The sequence below is a fragment of the Pseudophryne corroboree genome, chromosome 7 (assembly GCF_028390025.1).
Source record: "Pseudophryne corroboree isolate aPseCor3 chromosome 7, aPseCor3.hap2, whole genome shotgun sequence".
Lineage (NCBI taxonomy): Eukaryota > Metazoa > Chordata > Amphibia > Anura > Myobatrachidae > Pseudophryne > Pseudophryne corroboree.
Genome location: NC_086450.1, coordinates 128,705,311 through 128,726,364, shown reverse-complemented (window position 1 = coordinate 128,726,364; position 21,054 = coordinate 128,705,311). Strand labels below are relative to the sequence as shown.

Below are 21,054 nucleotides of genomic sequence, written 5' to 3'. Positions count from 1 at the left end.
GGTGAGAACTGTGTAGCCACCACAGGAGCGAAATCCTGGCTTTGGAGGACAGGATTATCTTTCGGTGCATGTGTAGGTGGGAACCCGACCACTTGTCCAACAGGTCCCACTGAAATACTCTGGCATGGAACCTGCCAAACTGTATGGCTCGTAGGCCGCCACCATTTTCCCCAACAACCGAATGCACTGATGGATCGACACACTTGTTGGCTTTAATATCTGTTTTACCATTTTCTGGATTTCCAGAGCCTTTTCCCCCGGAAGAAATACTCTCTGAACTTCTGTGTCCAGGATCATCCCAAGAAAAGACAATCTTGTTGTCGGTTCCAATTGTGACTTTGGAAAATGCATGATTCAACCGTGTTTTTGGAGTATGGACAGGGAGAGTGTGATGTTCTGTAGCAACTGCTTCCTGGATCTCGCTTTTATCAGGAGATCGTCCAGATAAGGAATTATATTGACTCCTTTTTGACGAAGGAGGACCATCATCTCCGCCATCACCTTGGTGAATACCCTCGGCGCCGTGGAGAGACCGAAAGGCAACGTCTGGAATTGGTAATGGCAATCCTGAACCGAGAATCTCAGATAAGCCTGGTGAGGAGGATAAATGGGAACATGCAGGTAAGCATCCTTTATGTCTACTGACACCATATAGTCCCCCTCCTCCAGACTGGAAATCACTGTGATTCCATTTTGAACTTGAACCGTTTCAAGTAGAGATTCAGATTTTTTAGGTTTAGGATCGATCTGACCGAGCCGTCCGGCTTCGGAACTACAAAGAGGCTTGAATAGAAACCCTCCCCTTGTTGTGACAAAGGTACCAGGACTATGACCTGATCCTGACATAATTTTTGAATTGCCGCTGTTACCGCCTCTCTTTCTGGAAGAGAAGCTGGCATGGTCGATTTGAAAAATCGGCATGGGGGAACGTCTTGAAATTCCAGCTTGTACCCCTGGGACACTATTTGTAACACCCAGGGGTCCAGACCAGATTGAATCCAACCCTGGCTTAACAGTTTGAGACGTGCCCCCACCCGAGCGGACTCCCGCAAGGGAGCCCCAGCGTCATGCTGTAGATTTGGCAGAAGTAGGGGTTGACTTCTACTCCTGGGATCCTGAAGCCGCTGTGGACTTCTTTCCCTTTCCCCTACCAGCAAAGAAGGGGGAACCTTTCGCCTTTTTGTATTTATTGGGCCGAAAGGACTGCATGTGGGAGTGATACGTCTTTTTTGCCGGTGCAGGAGCAGAAGGCAAAAAAGTTGACTTACCTGCGGTAGCCGCCGAGACTAACGCATCCAGTCTATCATCAAATAAGGCCTCAACTTTATATGGGAGAGCCTCCATATTCTTTTTGGAATCTGCATCCGCGTTCCAGTGGCGAATCCACAACGCCCGCCGAGCCGATACTGCCATGGTAGCGGCTGTTGAACCCAAGAGTCCAATATCTTTCATCGCTTCTAGTATGTATGCGGCAGCGTCTTTGATATTCCCTAACTTAAGGAGTATCTCATCTTTATCAATCGTGTCAATTTCTGATGACAAGCTGTCTGACCATTTTTCAATAGCGCGACTCACCCACAATTGTGGGCCTGAGCAGCGTACCATTGGCCACATAAATGGATTTTAACGTAGTCTCCATTTTGCAGTCTGCCGGCTCCTTTAGTGAAGCCGTGCCAGGTGCAGGGAGAATTACCTTCTTTGTCAACCTGGACAGTGCACTGTCTAACACTGGAGGTGACTCCCATTTTTTCCTGTCCTCTGCTGGGAAAGGATAAGCCATCTGAATCCTCTTGGGAACATGAAATTTCTTTTCGGGATTCACCCACACCCCTTCAAAGAGAGTATTTAGCTCGTGGGAATGAGGGAAGGTCACCTTAGATTTCTTTTCCTTATAGAAAAAGGCCTTCTCTTGAGGTACAGGAGTGGCTTCCGTAACTTCCAGAACCTCCCTTATAGCCACAATCATATATTGTATATTTTTCGCCAATTTATGATTTATTTCTCTGGAGTCACTATCGTCGACACAGGAATCAGTGTCCGTGTCGGTATCAGTATTTACAATATTTGCAAATGGTCTCTTATGTGACCCAGAGGGGTCGCCTGCGGACGGAAGAACAGAACCCTGAAAAATCACATCTTCCACAGACTTTCTCCAGCATTCTGCATGAGATTCAGACTTATCCAACCTCCTATTGATATGATGCATACTATCACGTATTTCTTTCACCCATGCAGGCTCTTGGTGTGCCGGCAGCGCCACCACATTACACTTCTGTGTCCCTAAAATGGCTTCCTCAGGGGAAGAACTCCCTGCCTCAGACATGTCATACTCGTGCACTACACACACACAGACACTCAGGGACTTAGAGGGGACAGACCCACAGTAAAATCTGTCAGAAGGACACAGTGTAGGAGCAGCCAGTTCACAACCCCAGCGCCAGCATATAATGCCTGTGAACACAAAATGCCCACTGACATGCAGCGCTTATTTTACAATGTAAATACACCTGTAAAGCACCAAATTCGCTGTGCCCCCCCCCTTTTTTGCACCCTGATACTTGTAGTCAGAAGTGGAGGAGGACCAGCTTTGTCTCCGCAGCTGAGGAGAGAAAATGGCGCTGAGCAGTGTGCTGGCTGACTGAGGAGGAAGCTCCGCCCCCGCAATGGCGCGTCTTCTCCTCAGAGATTTTCACATAATATTTATACTGGCGGGGGTAGGACTGTACCTGTGCATCTTATGCCCTCTTGTAATCAGTTTTTTTAAGGTATTTTGCTGCCCAGGACCCCCCCCCCCCCCCCCTTGCAGTGCCTGTGTGTGTGGGCAGCAATGGCGCACTGCGCTCCCGCCAGCCACGCTGTACCTTAGCCGTCACTCTCTTGATTGAAGATATATCTTCTTACACTCACCTGTCTTCTGACTTCTGGCTCTGTGAGGGGGGTGACGGCGTGCTGTGGGAGTGAGCATCTAGACACGGCTAGCGCTCAGTACCCTTCAGGAGCTAATGGTGTCCTGTCAGCCAGAAGCAGAGCCATGAAACTCTTTAGGAAGTTGGTTCCTACTTCTGCCCCCTCAGTCCCACGAAGCAGGGAGACTGTTGCCAGCAGTTCTCCCTGAAAATAAAAAATCTAACATAAGTCTTTTCAGAGAAACTCAGTAGAGCTCCCCTGGAGTGCATCCAGTCTGCCTGGGCACATTTCTAAAACTGAGGTCTGGAGGAGGGGCATAGAGGGAGGAGCCAGTTCACACCCTTGAAAAGTCTTAAAGTGCCCATGGCTCCTGCGGAACTGTCTATACCCCATGGTCATGAAGTGGACCCCCGCATCCTCTAGGACGTAAGAGAATTTTTTTTTCTATATCCTGCTTGGTTTCTTCCAAAATATCTCCTCCTTTATATAACATTCTCCTGCAAGATTCCTCTCATGTGCTACCTTATCTGTGGAATTTCTTATCTCAACATTAAACTCCACCACATACTTGAAGTTTGAACTTTCGGCTCAAGAGAAATGTAGGACAACTAAGCACGCGTAATGTAAGAATAAGCCCTTTTTTCTCTACAACACTGAAAGAATATTGCTTATCTATGTCCACCAGCCTCTCTTCCCCACCACTTCAACAATCCAAAACCTTCATTGTAATCATTAGGAATAATTTAATCTTAATACACTGAGATTACATAAAGGGTTACAAAAACTGATACAGAAACACAATTTAAAGGTAAAGGCCCATATAGACGGGCCGATGCGGGAGAGATGTGTGCTGAGCGAACTGCTCAGCACACATCTCTCCCGCCGCTCAGCACAGCGCAATCTGTGCTGAGCGTGCGGGGGGAGACGCTCATTTCACCCAGCGGGTGAAGTGAGCGACCCGCTAGATCTAGCACCAGCGATAGTGATGCGCGGGGCTGCGCATCGCTATCGCTGTAGGGGTACACACGGAGCGATAATGCTCAAATTCTAAGCAATCTAGTCAGATTGCTTAGAATATCGCTCCGTGAGTACCCCCCTTAAGACACAAATTTGACAGTACATTTAAACATTGTACAAAAACAATAAAATACCTATACAAATATAAGGAACTGCACAGATAGGTAGAAATAAATGTAGTGATAATGTAAAGAGGTTTCCATCATTTGTATTGTAGGCCATATTTTTTTCATTTATCTGTTAACTAATTAAACAAGATTGTTGATTGACATGATGCTGAACAAATAGTTACAATAAAATAGATTGAAACACGTAATGTTGCCCAACAGGAAAAGGTCTAAACTGTGATTAACTGCTGGGCCGGCTTTACCAGTAGGCAGCTGCCTAAGGCGTTAGGATCTGGGGGCAGCCCTGAGTCTGCTTATCAGAAAATGAAGGATAACTCTGAGTAAATTTAATGCAGATGGCTGTTGTTGAACTTCTAAGATGCTACCTCAACACTTTCATCTGAGGCTGGAAAGTGGGTATTGGTGTAAGGGTTGAGGAGGGGGATAGGCTGATATTTTGCCTAGGGTGCAGAGAAATCTTGCATCTGCTCGGATTAACTGATCACGTATACACTAAAACAGTAGGATTGTAGAGGAGTATAATTCATGCCCAAAAATAAAAACAGTTCAATGGGGGTCATTCCGAGTTGTTCGCTCGCTAGCAGTTTTTTGCAGCCCTGCAAACGCATTATCACCACCCACTGGGGAGTGTATTGTCGCTTTGCAGAAGTGCGAACGCTTGTGCAGCAGTGCGCCTGCAAAATCTTTTTGTGCAAAACAAGACCAGCGACCAGCCCTGTAGTTACTCTTCATGTGCGTTGATTCTAACGACGGAGGGACGGCTTTCGACATCACACACCCGCCCAGCCACGCATGTGTTTTTCCCGACATGCCTGCGTTTTTCTAAGGACTCCCTGAAAACGGTCGGTTGCCACCCAGAAACGCCCACTTCATGTCAATCTTTCTGCGTTCGGCTATGCGACTGAAAGCTTCGCTAGAACCTGTGCAAAACCACGATGCTCTTTGTACCCGTACGTCGCGCGTGCGCATTGCGGTGCATACGCATGCACAGATTAGCCGTTTTTTTCACTGATCGCTGCGTTGCGAACAACGGCAGCTAGCGATCAACTCGTTATCCCAGTGATTTCTGTTGGAAGATCTGTTTTATGCAGAATAATGAATTGTATTATGACATAAGAGGAAGACTGCCATCATGTGCTTTGTTCCTGAAGGGTCAACAGAGAGAAAAGGACTGAGCCCTCTTTCCTATAACTAGTGCAATAACTGGAAACAGACACTATTTATTTAAGATAGGTACACGCTATACATTATTAGGCTGATTTTCCATTTATGTGGTGTTTTATGGTGTGGTGTGTAGGCATGATCAAAACAGTCCAAAAATTATCAGAAATGCCCAGTTTTGATTATCCGATCAGTCAGACTTTTCAAAAGATGTCAGTGTTAGAACTCTCTGTTCTTTTGACCTGTGTAGTACTGGTGTTCACCAGTGGGGGCTGCTGCATGGAATCAGTTCCTTCTGTTCTGTAGTATAAACTTGCTAGGAGTTTATCTTCCTGATTACTGGCACCAGTGGTGCAGGTACTTAACTCCTCTACTTGAGACTGCGTTGCTGGTCATTTCATTCCTTGGGATCCACCTCAGAAGTTACTATCTGTAATATTTCTGGATACTGTCCTGTCTGGCATGCATGTGTTTGGTGTTGCTCTCTGCCTGAACTCTGGACCATCTGCAGCCTGCCCTTGATTTATTTATTACCAGTTATTTATATAGCGCACACATATTCCGCAGCGCTTTACAGAGAATAATTGTCTATTCACATCAGTTCCTGCCCCAGTGGAGCTTACAACCTATATTCCCTTTCACGTGTACACGCGCACAAATTCATGCTACAGTTAATTTTGTTGTTAATTAACCTACCAGTATATTTTTGGATTGTGGGAGGAAACCAGAGCACCCGGAGGAAACCCACCAAGTACGGGGAGAATATACTGTACGAACTGAACACAGTTAGAGCCATTGTGGGAATCAAACCCATGACCTCAGTGCTGTGAGGCAGTAATGCTAACCACTATATACTTAAACTGGGATTTTGATCATCTGCCTGTCCACTGCTGAGTTACGGCTATATTTATATTGAGGATAATTTTGCCTACATGCTTTGAACTGTTTCCTGAGATCTGTCCCCAAGGCTCTATATAACTTTGCATTCACATGTGCTGTGGAAAATAAGCCTTTTAGGCACCTGCATCTGGTTCTATAACAGTATTTGGGTTTATGTACATTGTGAGTTGTAACAGTTGGCTGAAATGTACCTATAACATACCATAAAAAAGAAAGATCACATGATAATTGGCAGATCAGCCCAATAATTGTATAGTGTGTATGTATCAATAGGCTCATATTTAAATAAGCTCTGATTTGCTGGTCCCGCCGGGATTCACCCTTAAAACTAATTGCGGCTTTAGTGGTGCCGGGACCAGCAAATTAGAGCCTATTACATTTGGACCTTAGGAGCTGGCTGGCTGGTACTTTTTGGTCAATGTACTAAACCTTGGAGAGGATAAAGTGGACAGAGATAAAGGGGGTCCTTCAGGTGAGGGAGGATTTCCTATCACTACTGCTTCCTTGGATAGCGCTGTATGTAAATACAGCAGGAGTTGTCTATTACATGCAGACGCCTCCTGCTGCACTTGGATAGTAACATAGTAACATACTTAGTGAGGTTGAAAACAGAAAAGTTGTCCATCGAGTTCAACCTTTGTTTTGATCCTATACTGTTATGAATGTAACCAAAGTATACCCGTAGTAACTCAATATAGTCTTTTTAAATGTTATATCCCTGGATATCTTTATCAATTAGAAATTTATTCAAGCCATTTTTAAACTCAATTACTGAGTCCACCATTGCTACCTTCTCTGGCAAGGTATTCCAAATCCTTATTGTGAAGAACCTTCTCCTTTGTTGGGTATTAATGTTTTTTTATTTTCAACATGCTTCCTAAGATGCAGCATCGGATCAAAGCACCCACTATCGGGCACCTTACGGCACCCATGGTGCTGCGCAATCCACCAATCGCAGAGGCCAGGAAATCTCTGTCCTAAGATGGACATCCGTGGCCTCTTCCTACGCCCTATATGGCGGTGACATGCCTCCGTTTATCCAAATGAAGCCCGTTGCCGCCCCATCTCCGCCCCCGAAATGGCATCAGACTGTCAATCAATGACAGTGTGATGCCAGCCTGCGTCCTATGCCGCAGAACCCGTTTGTGCATGTGCAGAACGGGTCCTGTGCATGCGCAAAGTACCAAAAATCAGTACTTTGCGCTTACGGTCTCAGATGCAACCACACCTAAATGACCCCAAAAGTACCATCCAACCAGCTCCTAACTCATTTTTCAAACACAGCCACATGGCAGTTAGGAGCTGATTATTTGGTACTTGATTTCCATCCACTTTATCTCTCTGCAAGGCTTAGTACATAAACCCCACAGACCCCTATTTAGTCCCCTTCTTTCTAGCAGCCACATAGTACATTTTACTGTATAGGGTCGATTCAATTATCTCACCCCCGTGAGTAAGTGCGTCTGTAAGCCACACTTACGTTAGCTCCACACTCACTTATTTTTGCTGAATAAAAATAACAGCGAGTCCAGGGCAAAATCAGGTGGCGAGAGGAGGCCATCATTTCCATGCCACAGCAACCAAATGGCTGCTATTTTGGCATTATCAATCATGATACATAGTTTATGAAAACATGGTGACATACCAGAAGCATGGTTCTACAAATACTTGCCCACTAGATTGAAAATGTCCTCCAATAAACTGCCATAGAACTGCACCAAAATAAAATGTTATATTTTAAGAGTTTACAACTTTTAGTCCTAAGAGAAGACTTCCAGGATCCATAGTTTTGTAATTTACTACAAGTTCCATTGAGAAGGCTGAAGTAAAAATTTTGAGAAGTTGGAAAGTCCTGACTACATTACAACATTTATTGCGATTCTCCCAAGGACTGTAAAGAATGTGAGTGAAGAGGCCATCTCAAATGAGGATTTCAGTAGATCATTTGATACTCATATCCAATCCCGGAATGACCTTTTGGAAAGCAGTGAGATGTACCCAGCTATGATGCAATAAATGTTGTGATGCGCCAAAAAGCAGCAAAAACAACAAGTTCTGGTGCATTTTGTACCTAGTCGTCATCATCATCATCATCGTCATCTCCACCGTGTTTATATGAAGGAAACTTAATTGGCAGCTCGCTCCAAACATCCAAGGTGTCTTTTGTCAACTTTCCTTCCTGATATTTGATGACGAAGTTGCAGATTTTCACACAGGGTAGGTCTCGGCTTTTGTGTATCATCATTGTTCCCCATGTCTGCAAAACAAAAATGTTACAATGTAAACAATATCTCACAAACACAAAATGTAACAAGAAACTGCTCTATACTGAATGTTTAATGAACAAGCTAAAGTGAACCTACTGGTTACAAACTGCGGAGGCAGTGGATGGACACCCTGACCCATCTAATGAAGTTTTTCTCCATATATTACTTTTATCCTGCGGATGCCAGGTATCTTGTCTCAGAGGGAAGATGTCTACCTCTTCTTTTCAATTAACAAGCACAGTCTCACATTTGGTTAAAGCCTCCAGGACACTAAATATATCAGTACTGAGCTCTGTATCTCATCTTGCCATGTAAGATGACATTTATAAAGCTTCTCCCTAACACATTTGCCGTCAATGGGGTATATTTACTAAGCTCCCGATTTTGACCGAGATGCCGTTTTTTCTTCAAAGTGTCATCTCGGTTAATCTCGGTCATTTACTAAACACTAATCACGGCAGTGATGAGGGCATTCGTAATTTTTTGCTAGTTCAGGTAAAAAATTACGAATGAATACACCATCGGTCAAATTACGCCTGTTTAGATATGAATCTCGGTCATTTACTAAGAAGTGCAAAGCAAAAAAACACAAAACACTGCCGTGAAAAATTACAACTCGTAAAAAAGTCCTAAAAAAAAACAGACCTGCTTTTTTTTTCCGTGATTTGAGATGCATGCAGGGATCCATGAGATCCGTGCATGTATATCAGTGGGAAGGGGTGGGAAAGTGCTTATTTTTGCCCAAAAAATTGCGTGGGGTCCCCCCTCCTAAGCATAACCAGCCTCGGGCTCTTTGAGCCGATCCTGGTTGCAGAAATATGGGGAAAAAAATGACAGGGGTTCCCCCATATTTAAGCAACCAGCATCGGGCTCTGCGCCTGGTCCTGGTCCCAAAAATACGGGGGACAAAAAGAGTAGGGGTCCCCCGTATTTTTAAAACCAGCACCGGGCTCCACTAGCTGGACAGATAATGCCACAGCCGGGGGTCACTTTTATACAGCGCCCTGCGGCCGTGGCATCAAAAATCCAACTAGTCACCCCTGGCCGGGGTACCCTGGGGGAGTGGGAACCCCTTCAATCAAGGGGTCCCCCCCCCCCAGCCACCCAAGGGCCAGGGGTGAAGCCCGAGGCTGTCCCCCCCCATCCAATGGGCTGCGGATGGGAGGGCTGATAGCCTTTGTTGTAAAATAAAAGATATTGTTTTTAGTAGCAGTACTACAAGTCCCAGCAAGCCTCCCCCGCATGCTGGTACTTGGAGAACCACAAGTACCAGCATGCGGCGGAAAAACGGGCCCGCTGGTACCTGTAGTACTACCACTAAAAAAATACCCAAAAAAACACAAGACACACACACCGTGAAAGTATAATTTTATTACATACATACACACATACATACATACTTACCTTATGTTCTCACGCAGGTCGGTCCTCTTCTCCAGTAGAATCCAAGGGCTACCTGTTGAAGAAATTCTACTCACCAGATCCATGGGTCCAGGCTCCTCGGCAAATCCAGGGTTAATCCACGTACTTGAATAAATAAAAAAAAACGGTGTCCCGACCACGAACTGAAAGGGGACCCATGTTTGCACATGGGTCACCTTCCCACGAATGCCAGAAACCCACTTTGACTTCTGTCTAAGTGGGTTTCTTCAGCCAATCAGGGAGTGCCACGTTGTAGCACTCTCCTGATCAGCTGTGTGCTGCTGCCCTCACTGACAGGCGGCACACGGCAGTGTTACAATGTAGCGCCTATGCGCTCCATTGTAACCAATGCTGGGAACTTTCTGCTCAGCGGTGACGTCACTTTAGGTCAACCGCAGGGCAGAAAGTTCCCATCATTGGTTACAATGTAGCGCATAGGCGCTACATTGTAACACTGCCGCGTGCTGCCTGTCAGTGAGGACAGCAGCACACAGCTGATCAGGAGAGTGCTACAACGTGGCACTCCCTGATTGGCTGAAGAACCCACTTAGACAGAAGTCAAAGTGGGTTTCTGGCATTCGTGGGAAGGTGACCCATGTGCAAACATGGGTCCCCTTTCAGTTCGTGGTCGGGACACCGTTTTTTTTTATTTATTCAAGTACGTGGATTAACCCTGGATTTGCCGAGGAGCCTGGACCCATGGATCTGGTGAGTAGAATTTCTTCAACAGGTAGCCCTTGGATTCTACTGGAGAAGAGGACCGACCTGCGTGAGAACATAAGGTAAGTATGTATGTATGTGTGTATGTATGTAATAAAATTATACTTTCACGGTGTGTGTGTCTTGTGTTTTTTTGGGTATTTTTTTAGTGGTAGTACTACAGGTACCAGCGGGCCCGTTTTTCCGCCGCATGCTGGTACTTGTGGTTCTCCAAGTACCAGCATGCGGGGGAGGCTTGCTGGGACTTGTAGTACTGCTACTAAAAACAATATCTTTTCATTATCACAAATGGCTATCAGCCTCCCCATCCGCAGCCCATTGGATGGGGGGGGACAGCCTCGGGCTTCACCCCTGGCCCTTGGGTGGCTGGGGGGGGGGGGACCCCTTGATTGAAGGGGTCCCCACTCCCCCAGGGTACCCCGGCCAGGGGTGACTAGTTGGATTTTTGATGCCACGGCCGCAGGGCACTGTATAAAAGTGACCCCCGGCTGTGGCATTATCTGTCCAGCTAGTGGAGCCCGGTGCTGGTTTTAAAAATACGGGGGACCCCTACTCTTTTTGTCCCCCGTATTTTTGGAACCAGGACCAGGCGCAGAGCCCGATGCTGGTTGCTTAAATATGGGGGAACCCCTGTCAATTTTTTCCCCATATTTCTGCAACCAGGATCGGCTCAAAGAGCCCGAGGCTGGTTATGCTTAGGAGGGGGGACCCCACGCATTTTTTTTTGGGATTTTACATTGTTTAATTAAAAAAAAAAAAAATAAGAACCCCAGCACGGATCACACAGATCCGGCCGAGATTGATTGTAAAAAAAAACGGCAGTGTTTTGCTAATCACTGCCGTAAAAATAGGTAAAAAAAAACGAATGACATCGACATCGGAAGCAAAGAAAAATACGAATACGACAGCTTAGTAAATCCATCGTAATCAATTCAAAAAGTTGCAGTTTTACACTGTCGATGTCATTCGTGATTGAACTTTGACCTATTTTCGGAAATTACGAATCTTAGTAAATATACCCCAATGTTGTGGTTTGAGGATGGCCTCTGGGGGCTTTCAGGAGTGATTTCAGCAATGAGTAGTAGACTTGCCAGAAACTACACCACCGCAGAGAGGAAGGGGCCACCTGGAGACTGTACACAGGCCACTTTCTCTCTTAAACCACTCCTGCAGGTCACACACACACACCCTTTTTAACAAACATTTAAATGCATTAGGCTAAAAATTAAATGACTAAAAATAGGATTTTACTTACCGGTAAATCTATTTCTCGTAGTCCGTAGAGGATGCTGGGGACTCCGTAAGGACCATGGGGAATAGACGGGCTCCGCAGGAGATAGGGCACTTTAAGAAAGCTTTGGATTCTGGGTGTGCACTGGCTCCTCCCTCTATGTCCCTCCTCCAGACCTCAGTTAGAGAAACTGTGCCCAGAGGATATGAACAGTACGAGGAAAGGATTTATGTAACCTAAGGGCGAGATTCATACCAGCCACACCAATCACGCCATATAACCTGTGATAAACTACCCAGTTAACAGTATGAACAAGTAACATAGCCTCGGTTCAAGACCGACCAACTATAACAGAACCCTTATGTAAGCAATAACTATATACAAGTCTTGCAGAAGAAGTCCGCACTTGGGACGGGCGCCCAGCATCCTCTACGGACTACGAGAAATAGATTTACCGGTAAGTAAAATCCTATTTTCTCTAACGTCCTAGAGGATGCTGGGGAATCCGTAAGGACCATGGGGATTATACCAAAGCTACCAAACGGGCGGGAGAGTGCGGATGACTCTGCAGCACCGATTGAGCAAACAGGGGGTCCTCCTCAGCCAGGGTATCAAACTTATAGAACTTTGCAAAGGTGTTTGACCCCGACCAAGTAGCAGCTCGGCACAGTTGTAGTGCCGAGACACCTCGGGCAGCCGCCCAAGAAGAGACCACCTTCCTAGTGGAATGGGCCTTAACCGATTTAGGCAATGGCAATCCTGCCGTAGAATGCGCCTGCTGAATCGTGTTACAGATCCAGCGAGCAATTGTCTGCTTTGAAGCAGGAACGCCAACCTTGTTGGCCGCATACAGAACAAACAGCTTCAGTCTTCCTGATCCTAGCTGTTCTGGTCACATAAATCTTCAAAGCCCTGACCACATCCAGGGACTCGGAGTCCTCCAAGTCCTGTGTAGCCACAGGCATGACAATAGGTAGGTTCATATGAAAAGATGAGACCACCTTGGGCAGAAATTGAGGACGAGTCCTCAACTCTGCCCTATCCACGTGAAAAATCAGGTATGGGCTTTTATATGATAAAGCCGCTAATTCCGAAACACGCCTTACAGAAGCTAAGGCCAACAACATGACCACTTTCCAAGTGAGGTATTTCAACTCCAACATCCTTCCTAGCCTTGATCAGGGTAGGAATGACCTCCTCCGGAATCCCTTTTTCAGCTAGGATCCGGCGTTCAACCGCCATGCCGTCAAACGCAGCCGCGGTAAGTCTTGGAACAGACAGGGCCCCCGCTGCAGCAGGTCCTGCCTTAGAGGAAGAGGCCTCGGATCTTCTGTGAGCAACTCTTGCAGATCCGGATACCAAGTCCTCCTTGGCCAATCTGGAACAATGAGAATTGTTCTGACCCTTCTTAGTCTTATTAATCTCAACACCTTGGGTATGAGAGGCAGAGGAGGTAACACATAGACCGATCTGAACACCCATGGTGTCACCAAAGCGTCTACCGCTACCGCCTGAGGGTCTCTTGACCTGGCGCAATACCTCTTTAGCTTTTTGTTGAGACGGGACGCCATCATGTCTATTTGAGGCAGTCCCCACGATCCACGATCTGTGTGAAGACTTCTTGATGAAGTCCCCACTCTCCCGGATGCAGGTCGTGCCTGCTGAGGAAGTCCGCCTCCCAGTTGTCCACCCCCGGGATGAACGCTGCTGATAGTGCGCTTACATGGCCTTCCGCCCAGCGCAGAATCCTGGTCGCCTCTGCCATGGCCACTCTGCTCCCTGTGCCGCCTTGGCGGTTTACATGAGCCACTGCCGTGATATTGTCCGACTGAATCAGAACTGGTTTGTTCTGAAGCCACTCCTCCGCCTGGCGTAGGGCGTTGTAAATGGCCCTTAACTCCAGGACATTGATGTGGAGACAAGTCTCTAGGCTTGACCAGAGACCTTGGAAATTTCTTCCCATTGCGACAGCCCCCCAACCTCGGAGGCTCGCGTCCGTGGTCACCAGGATCCAGTCCTGAATGTCGAACCTGCGACCCTCTAGGAGGTGAGCACTGTGCAGCCACCACAGGAGAGATACCCTGGCCCTGGGAGACAGGGTGATCCGTTTCTGCATATGTAGATGGGATTTGTCCAATAGGTCCCATTGGAAAGTCCTCGCATGGAACCTGCCGAAGGGGATGGTCTCGTAGGAAGCCACCATCTTCCCCAGAACCTTTGTGTAATGATGCACCGAAACCTTTTTTGGCTTTAAAAGGTTCCTGACCAGGGCTATGAGCTCCTGAGCCTTCTCCACCGGAAGAAAAACTATTTTTTTGTCTGTGTCTAGAATCAGGCCCAAAAAGGTCAGACGCGTTGCAGGTACTAGCTGGGATTTCGGTAAAATGAGAATCCAGCCGTGCATCTGCAACGTCTTCACGGACAGAGACACGCTGTCCAGCAACTTCTCCCGAGATCTCGCCTTTATAAGGAGATCGTCCAAGTACGGGATAATTGTGACTCCCTGCTTGCGCAGGAGCACCATCATTTCCGCCATTACCTTGGTGAAAATTCTCGGGGCCGTGGAAAGCCCAAACGGCAACGTCTGAAATTGGTAGTGACAATCCTGTACTGCAAATCTCAGAAACGCCTGGTGAGGGGGGGAAATCGGAACATGAAGGTACGCATCCTTTATGTCCAGGGACACCATCCAATCCCCTCCCTCCAGGCTGGCGATGACCATTCTGAGCGATTCCATTCTGAACTTGAACCTCTTCTAGTACAGGTTCAGGGATTTTAGATTTAGAATGGGTCTGACCGAACCGTCCGGTTTCGGTACCACAAACAGGGATGAATAATAACCCTCTCCTTGCTGGAGATGAGGAACCTTGATTATCACCTGTTGAATGTACAATTTGTGAATTGCCGCTAACACTAGCTCCCTCTCTGACGGGGAAGCCGGCAGAGCCGATTTGAAAAACCGGCGAGGGGGCATGTCTTCGAATTCCAGTCTGTATCCCTGGGAAACAATCTCTATTGCCCAGGGATCCACCTGTGATTGAACCCAGACGTGGCTGAAAAGACGAAGACGTGCCCCCACTTGATCTGTTTCCCCCCCCGGAAAGCCCCAGCGTCATGCTGTGGACTTTGCGGAAGTAGGGGAGGACTTCTGCTCCTGGGAACTAGCTGAGTGCAGCTTTTTTCCCTTGCCTTTACCTCTGGCAATGAAGGACGATCCTCGTACCTTCTTGTTTTTATTGGAACGAAAGGACTGCATTTGATAATGTGGTACCTTCTTAGAATGCTGCGGGGGAACATAAGGTAAAAAATCGATTTACCGGCCGTAGCAGTAGAGACTAGGTCCGAGAGGCCTTCTCCAAACAACTCCTCCCCCTTGTAAGGCAATGACTCCATATGCCGCTTTGAGTCGGCATCTCCCGTCCACTGTCGGGTCCACAAGAGCCGCCTAGCAGAAATAGACATAGCGTTTATTCTAGAGCTTAGTAAACAAATGTCTCTCTGAGCATCCCTCATATACAAGGCAGCATCTCTGATATGCTCCATGGTCATTAGAATGGTATCCCTATCTAAGGTGTCCATCTCCGTAGATAAGGAGTCTGCCCATGCCACGACAGCACTACAAACCCAGGCCGACGCCATGGCCGGCCTAACTATAGTTTCTGAATGTGTGTAAATGTGCTTCATGGTAATTTCCTGCTTGCGATCAGCAGGATCCTTGAGGGAAGCAGTATCCAGAGAAGGCAGTGCCACCTTCTTGGATAAGCGTGTCAGTGCCTTGTCTACTTTAGGCGCAGATTCCCATCGTATCCGATCCTTCTGTGGAATAGGATACGCCATGAGAATCCTTTTGGGAACATGGAGTCTCCTATCCGGAGATTCCCAAGCCTTTTCGCATAATTCGCTTAGCTCAAATGAGGACGGAAACGTGACCTCAGGCTTTTTCCCTTTATACATGTGAACCCTCGTGTCAGGGACATGGGGTTCCTCCGTGATATGCAAAACCTCTTTTATGGCAATAATCATGTACCTAATACCTTTTGCCACCTTCGGCTGTAATTTTGCATCCTCATAGTCGACACTAGAGTCAGTATCTGTGTCAGCGACCTGGGATATGGGGCGCTTTTGAGACCCTGAAGGTCCTGGCACCACAGGGACAGGCATGGACTGGCTACCTGACTGATCCCTAGCTTCAGCCTTGTCTAATCTTTTATGCAGGAGATTTACATTTGCATTCAAGACATTCAGCATATCCACCCAGTCCGGTGTCGGCGTTGCCGACGGTGACCTGACATTCAAGCACTCCCCCTCCACATTAAGCGAGCCTTCCTCATCAAACATGTCGACACACACGTACCGACACACTGCACACACCCAGGGAAACTTTTTCTGAAGACAGTATCCCCTTTAAGGCCCTTTGGAGAGACAGAGAGAGAGTATGCCAGCACACACCCCAGCGCAACAACCTGGAGACCAACACAGAATGCTTTTCCTCAGCAGCGCTATATTATACTTTATTCCGCCAATTATGTGCCCCCCCCCCCTTTCCCACTCTTTTTAAACTCCCTTCACCGTGTGTAAGCAGGGGAGAGTCCGGGGAGCTTCCTCTCAGCGTTCTGTGGAGAGAGAAATGGCGCTGGTGAGTGCTGAGGAAGAAGCCCCGCCCCCTCGGCGGCGGGCTTCTGTCCCGCTCAAAATCGTGTAAAATGGCGGGGGCTCAATTATATACATGTACAGTGCCCAGCTGTACATGTATATACCTATTTGCCATCTAAGAGGTGTTATTATTGCTGCCCAGGGTGCCCCCCCCCCCCCCCCCCCCCCCCCTGCGCCCTGCACCCATACAGTGACCGGAGTGTGTGAGGTGATGTGGAGCAATGACGCACAGCTGCAGTGCTGTGCGTTACCTCTGTGAAGCTGAAGGCTTCTGCCGCCTGAGACGTCTTCTTGCTTCTGTTCTTCTGGCTCTGTGAGGAGAACGGCGGCGTGGCTCCGGGGGTGGACGCCCAGGACGAACCTGTGTTCACCCCCTCTGAAGCTAATGGTGTCCAGTAGCCGAGGAAGCAGATCCTATCAGTTAAGTAGGTCTGCTCCTCTCTCCTCAGTCCCTCGATGCAGGGAGCCTGTTGCCAGCAGTGCTCCCTGTGAAAAAGTAAAAATCCAAACAAAAATGCTTTCTGTAGCAAAGAACTCAAGAGAGCTCCCTGCAGTGCGCTCTTCATCCTCTGGGCACAGTGTAAAACTGAGGTCTGGAGGAGGGACATAGAGCGAGGAGCCAGTGCACACCCAGAATCCAAAACTTTCTTAAAGTGCCCTATCTCCTGCGGAGTCCGTCTATTCCCCATGGTCCTTACGGAGTCCCCAGCATCCTCTAGGACATTAGAGAAATTAATATTTAACTCTCCTACACATTCGCCATTTAAACAGCACTTACTCGTCCGCAATCCTTGCAAATTATTTCACCATTCGTTTGGTAATCTGCTAATTTTTCTTGAAGTGTTTTATTTTCTCCCAGTTTGAACAGGTTCCTGAAAGACAAAAAATAGCATATAATATGTGTGAATATTTCAGTGAGTTTTTCAGTTCCACATTAATACATGGGGGGGATTCAATTAGCTATTCGATCCCTGTGAGGTAATTCAATTGACGCTGATAGCCGGCATTATATGGGATTTTGTTTCACCTAACCAGAGGCAGGAGAAACAAAATCCCTGATAAGTGCCATTTTTTCATGCCCGTCATCGTGAAAACATGGATTCAGGAACTTATCCTGGATCCTGTGTGTTTTCGCACAAAAACTGGTAAATTTTACTGTGAAAAAAGGGGAATTAACTGAATTACAAAGAATTGTCGAAAAGCCTGTTTTTTTTATATGAAAAATGTACTGCGGCTAATAAAATTCTCCTATGGTGTTTGTTCTTTTCCCTATGTACAACACCAGAGAAGCTTTGCAGCACCTTATAAATAGAAGACAACAAATAATAAATATTTTAAGTTTCATTTTTTTTTCTGTTTACTGCAAAGCGCTCAGAGGTCTATTCATAAAGCAGTAAAAAGAGCGGAGAAGTGAGCCAGTGGAGAAGTTGCCTATGACAACCAATCAGCTGCTCTGAATAATTATATAGTATGCAAATGATAAATGTTACTTCAATGCTGATTGATTGCCATGGGCAACATCTCCACGGGCTCACTTCTCTACACTTTTCACTGCTACATGAATAGACCCCTCAATGTGCAAAACTAAGGGGAAGATTTTTTAAAACTTGTAAAATACCAACCAATCAGATCCTAGCTATCATAATTTAGAATGTACTACATAAATAATAGCTAGAATCTGATTGGTTGCTCTCGGTTTTGGACTGGAGCACTTACTCTCCACTCTTGGGATAGAATATCACAAAACTATAAGTACACCTCAATGTACAGAACGGCAGGAAAATCTGAAGAAACACACTATGCAAGAGTGTAGACTTCACATCATAGACCAGCCTTTTACCTCTTTAATACCACCTTCCAATAAAATAAACTTTTCCATTTTTCTCCAAAAGTATCTCTAATTTTAAATCATTTAAAGAGATGAGCGGGTTCGGACTTAACACCAGAATTAACGCCAGTTCGGTTTTATCTGGATATTTTCTATTGGCTATCCAAAACACGTGACAGCCGTGAGCCAATAAGATGCCGTTTTGAGAACCGAGTAAATCCGAGTATAACCAAACCCGCTCATCTCTAATCATTTATGACTTATACTAAATATAGGGGTGTGAGGACTTTGGCACTGTATTTTCTACATGCGTGAATATTTTGTATGTAAAGTTCTTTATGACATTGCTCAGAGTGCATCAGGATAGATACTTCTTAGTTGATTTGTGATCCCCGTTAGCACTAAGCTGGCTCAAAATTTCTGCACTTTTGCACTGACAAAAGCGGGGGTGGTGGGGTTTGGGTTTCGAGATGCTTTAATTTCGTTTTGAATCATGACCACAATAGTAATGGTACATAGCACGGTTTTACTAGATCTATGGCCACAACAAGCAGTACATGAGCTGTGCAGGCCAAATGTCAGCTGCTGACTACTTTAGAAGAGATAATTATGGCAGCAAACCAATACCATATTTTCCTGTTTAAATTAAATTAATATGAGTAGAAATTTTGCAGAAATTGAGTACGTCTCAGGCGGCAGAAGCCTTCAGCTACACAGAGGTAACGCACAGCACTGCAGCTGTGCGTCATTAATCCACACACCTCACACACTCCGGTCACTGTATTAGCTCTGCAGGGGAAAACAAAAAATGGGTAATCTGCAGAAAAGTTGGATCATGCTTCTTTTTGATATATGGGGCCTGATTCAGAGCCACGTGTAAAACCGATGTGCACGTAAAAAATGTATAAAACCCCTACTACGTATGCATTACACAGAGCGCATGGATAAAGGTGCTGTTGCATTCAATTCACATGGTATTAGAACGGTGGTGGAGAAATGATGGGCGTTCTGAGGCGGTGACTGGGAGCTGGCTACTAGTGCATGCAAAAATAGGCCATCCATTGAGTGTTATGGGAGTGTTGCAGATGTGTCCATGCAAGCGCAGACACACAGCCACAGACATAGGAGGGCACGGACAGAGACGGAGAATCTCCACATGCCACAGGGTTGGCACCCGATGGTGGTCTATAAAGATGCACCAGTCTGTACTATAGGTGCACAGGCACTAAAAGTGGGCATCTCAGTCTTTGCACATTTGGCCACACAGATGTACACAAGGGCCATTTGCATAAACGCAAAGAAGGGCGGCCGCCAATAGATGCTGCTGTGTGCTCTTCTGCGTAAGACTCACAATCAGCCCCATAGTGTGATAGGACAACCTCCAAACGATAGACCAGGGATATTCAACATGCTACCCTCCACCTGTTGTGGAACTACACATCCCAGGATGCCCTGCCACAGTTATACTATAAGGGGATGCTATAACTGTTGCAGGGTATTCTGGGTTGTGTAGTTCCACATCTACTGGAGGGCCACATGTTGAATTCCCCTGCTGTAGACTGTAATTGCCACTATATGCCACACTATAACTGCACTGATAACCTGCTATTGTGTAAAAGGGAAACCTGGCACAGTTACAGAAGCCAGATTACGCTATTTGTTTCTCTTGTAAACTGGAGACACTGCCCCCCTGTCTCTAGCTGAGACGTCAGCTGGTCTGTGCAGCAGCGTGATCTGTTTGAATAAAAGGATGTAATATTAGCACATCTGAATGGCTGGCTAAGCATATGGAAATGAGATCTCCTAGGACAAAAAATACAAACAAAAAGGTAATTAACAAGAAAAAACAAAATGGAGTACAACATTCTTTTCTGGTAGGCGAAGACCACAACATGTGTATTTACTATGAAAATTAATACTTCCAATTACTTACTTAAACTTGCTGTCTACAATGACATGATGCATGTTTTCTATGACAGAAATGTCGCTTCCAGAAAAAACCAGCTTCTGACATTTCTTGCACAAGAAAGTCACCATAGACGGATTCTCCTGATACTCTTTGCACTTGCTTTTCATCTTCTTCACTCTCTTCTCAATGACGCTTTGAGTCTGAAATTCCTGAATCTATAAATAAAACATTATGTTATAGACCAGTCGAGCAGCACTATAACAATGATCCTGTTTTGAACACAGAATGAGGACATTTATGAACATGGTCCCACAATTGGTTGTGAAGGAATGTGGTGGTGCTTATAGCAACTAATCAAATTGTAGCTGTCATTTGAGCAATACGTTTGAGTAAACCTAACTCAGGGCCAAATTTTGCACTGCATCAGTTTACTCAGATATAAATTATATTTAACAATTTACTCATTTTAGTTTACTTTTTCCCCAAAAAGTAAAAAATAAATAAATAAATAGCTTTTGTAGATAGGTAGATACTGTATTAGTACTATAGTTGCACCTTTTTAATGGCTTTATGCATCATGTCTTTATTAAGTCTTATACTTCATAAATTGCACTTGTTATAATTCCTCCTACAGAATATTGTTATAATTCTTCCTACAGAATAATTTTATAGAAATTAGTTTAACTAATAAAATATACTCTTAGGGGCAGATTCAATTAGACGCGATCTTTAGCTCCTGCGTTAAGTGCTCAGAGCTATTCAATTACTACTCACTGTGAGCCCACAACCAGCCCCGAGTGTGCACTTAAGGCAGACTTGTGCTCGCACCCTCCTAAGGTACAAACAGAAATCTTCAATAACTAGAGCTTCCAGGACTAGTCACAGGCTTACTGCATGTGGCCATTTTTCAG

At 45.9% G+C, this 21,054-nt stretch overlaps 1 protein-coding gene across 5 annotated transcripts in view; it reads right to left on the bottom strand.

The window, feature by feature from the left end:
• Positions 1-4,116: 4,116 nt before the first annotated feature.
• The window catches only part of IFIH1 (interferon induced with helicase C domain 1), a 133,647-nt gene continuing 116,709 nt past the window's right edge, over positions 4,117-21,054 (bottom strand). For all 5 annotated transcript variants that reach the window (XM_063933629.1, XM_063933627.1, XM_063933628.1 and 2 more), the window contains exons 15-17: positions 20,168-20,358; positions 17,185-17,278; positions 4,117-8,370 (exon numbers count right to left, since the gene is read on the bottom strand). In XM_063933629.1, coding sequence (XP_063789699.1) covers positions 8,185-8,370; positions 17,185-17,278; positions 20,168-20,358 — 471 coding nt within the window. In that variant the 3' untranslated portion in view covers positions 4,117-8,184. The remainder of the gene's footprint in view (positions 8,371-17,184; positions 17,279-20,167; positions 20,359-21,054) is intronic.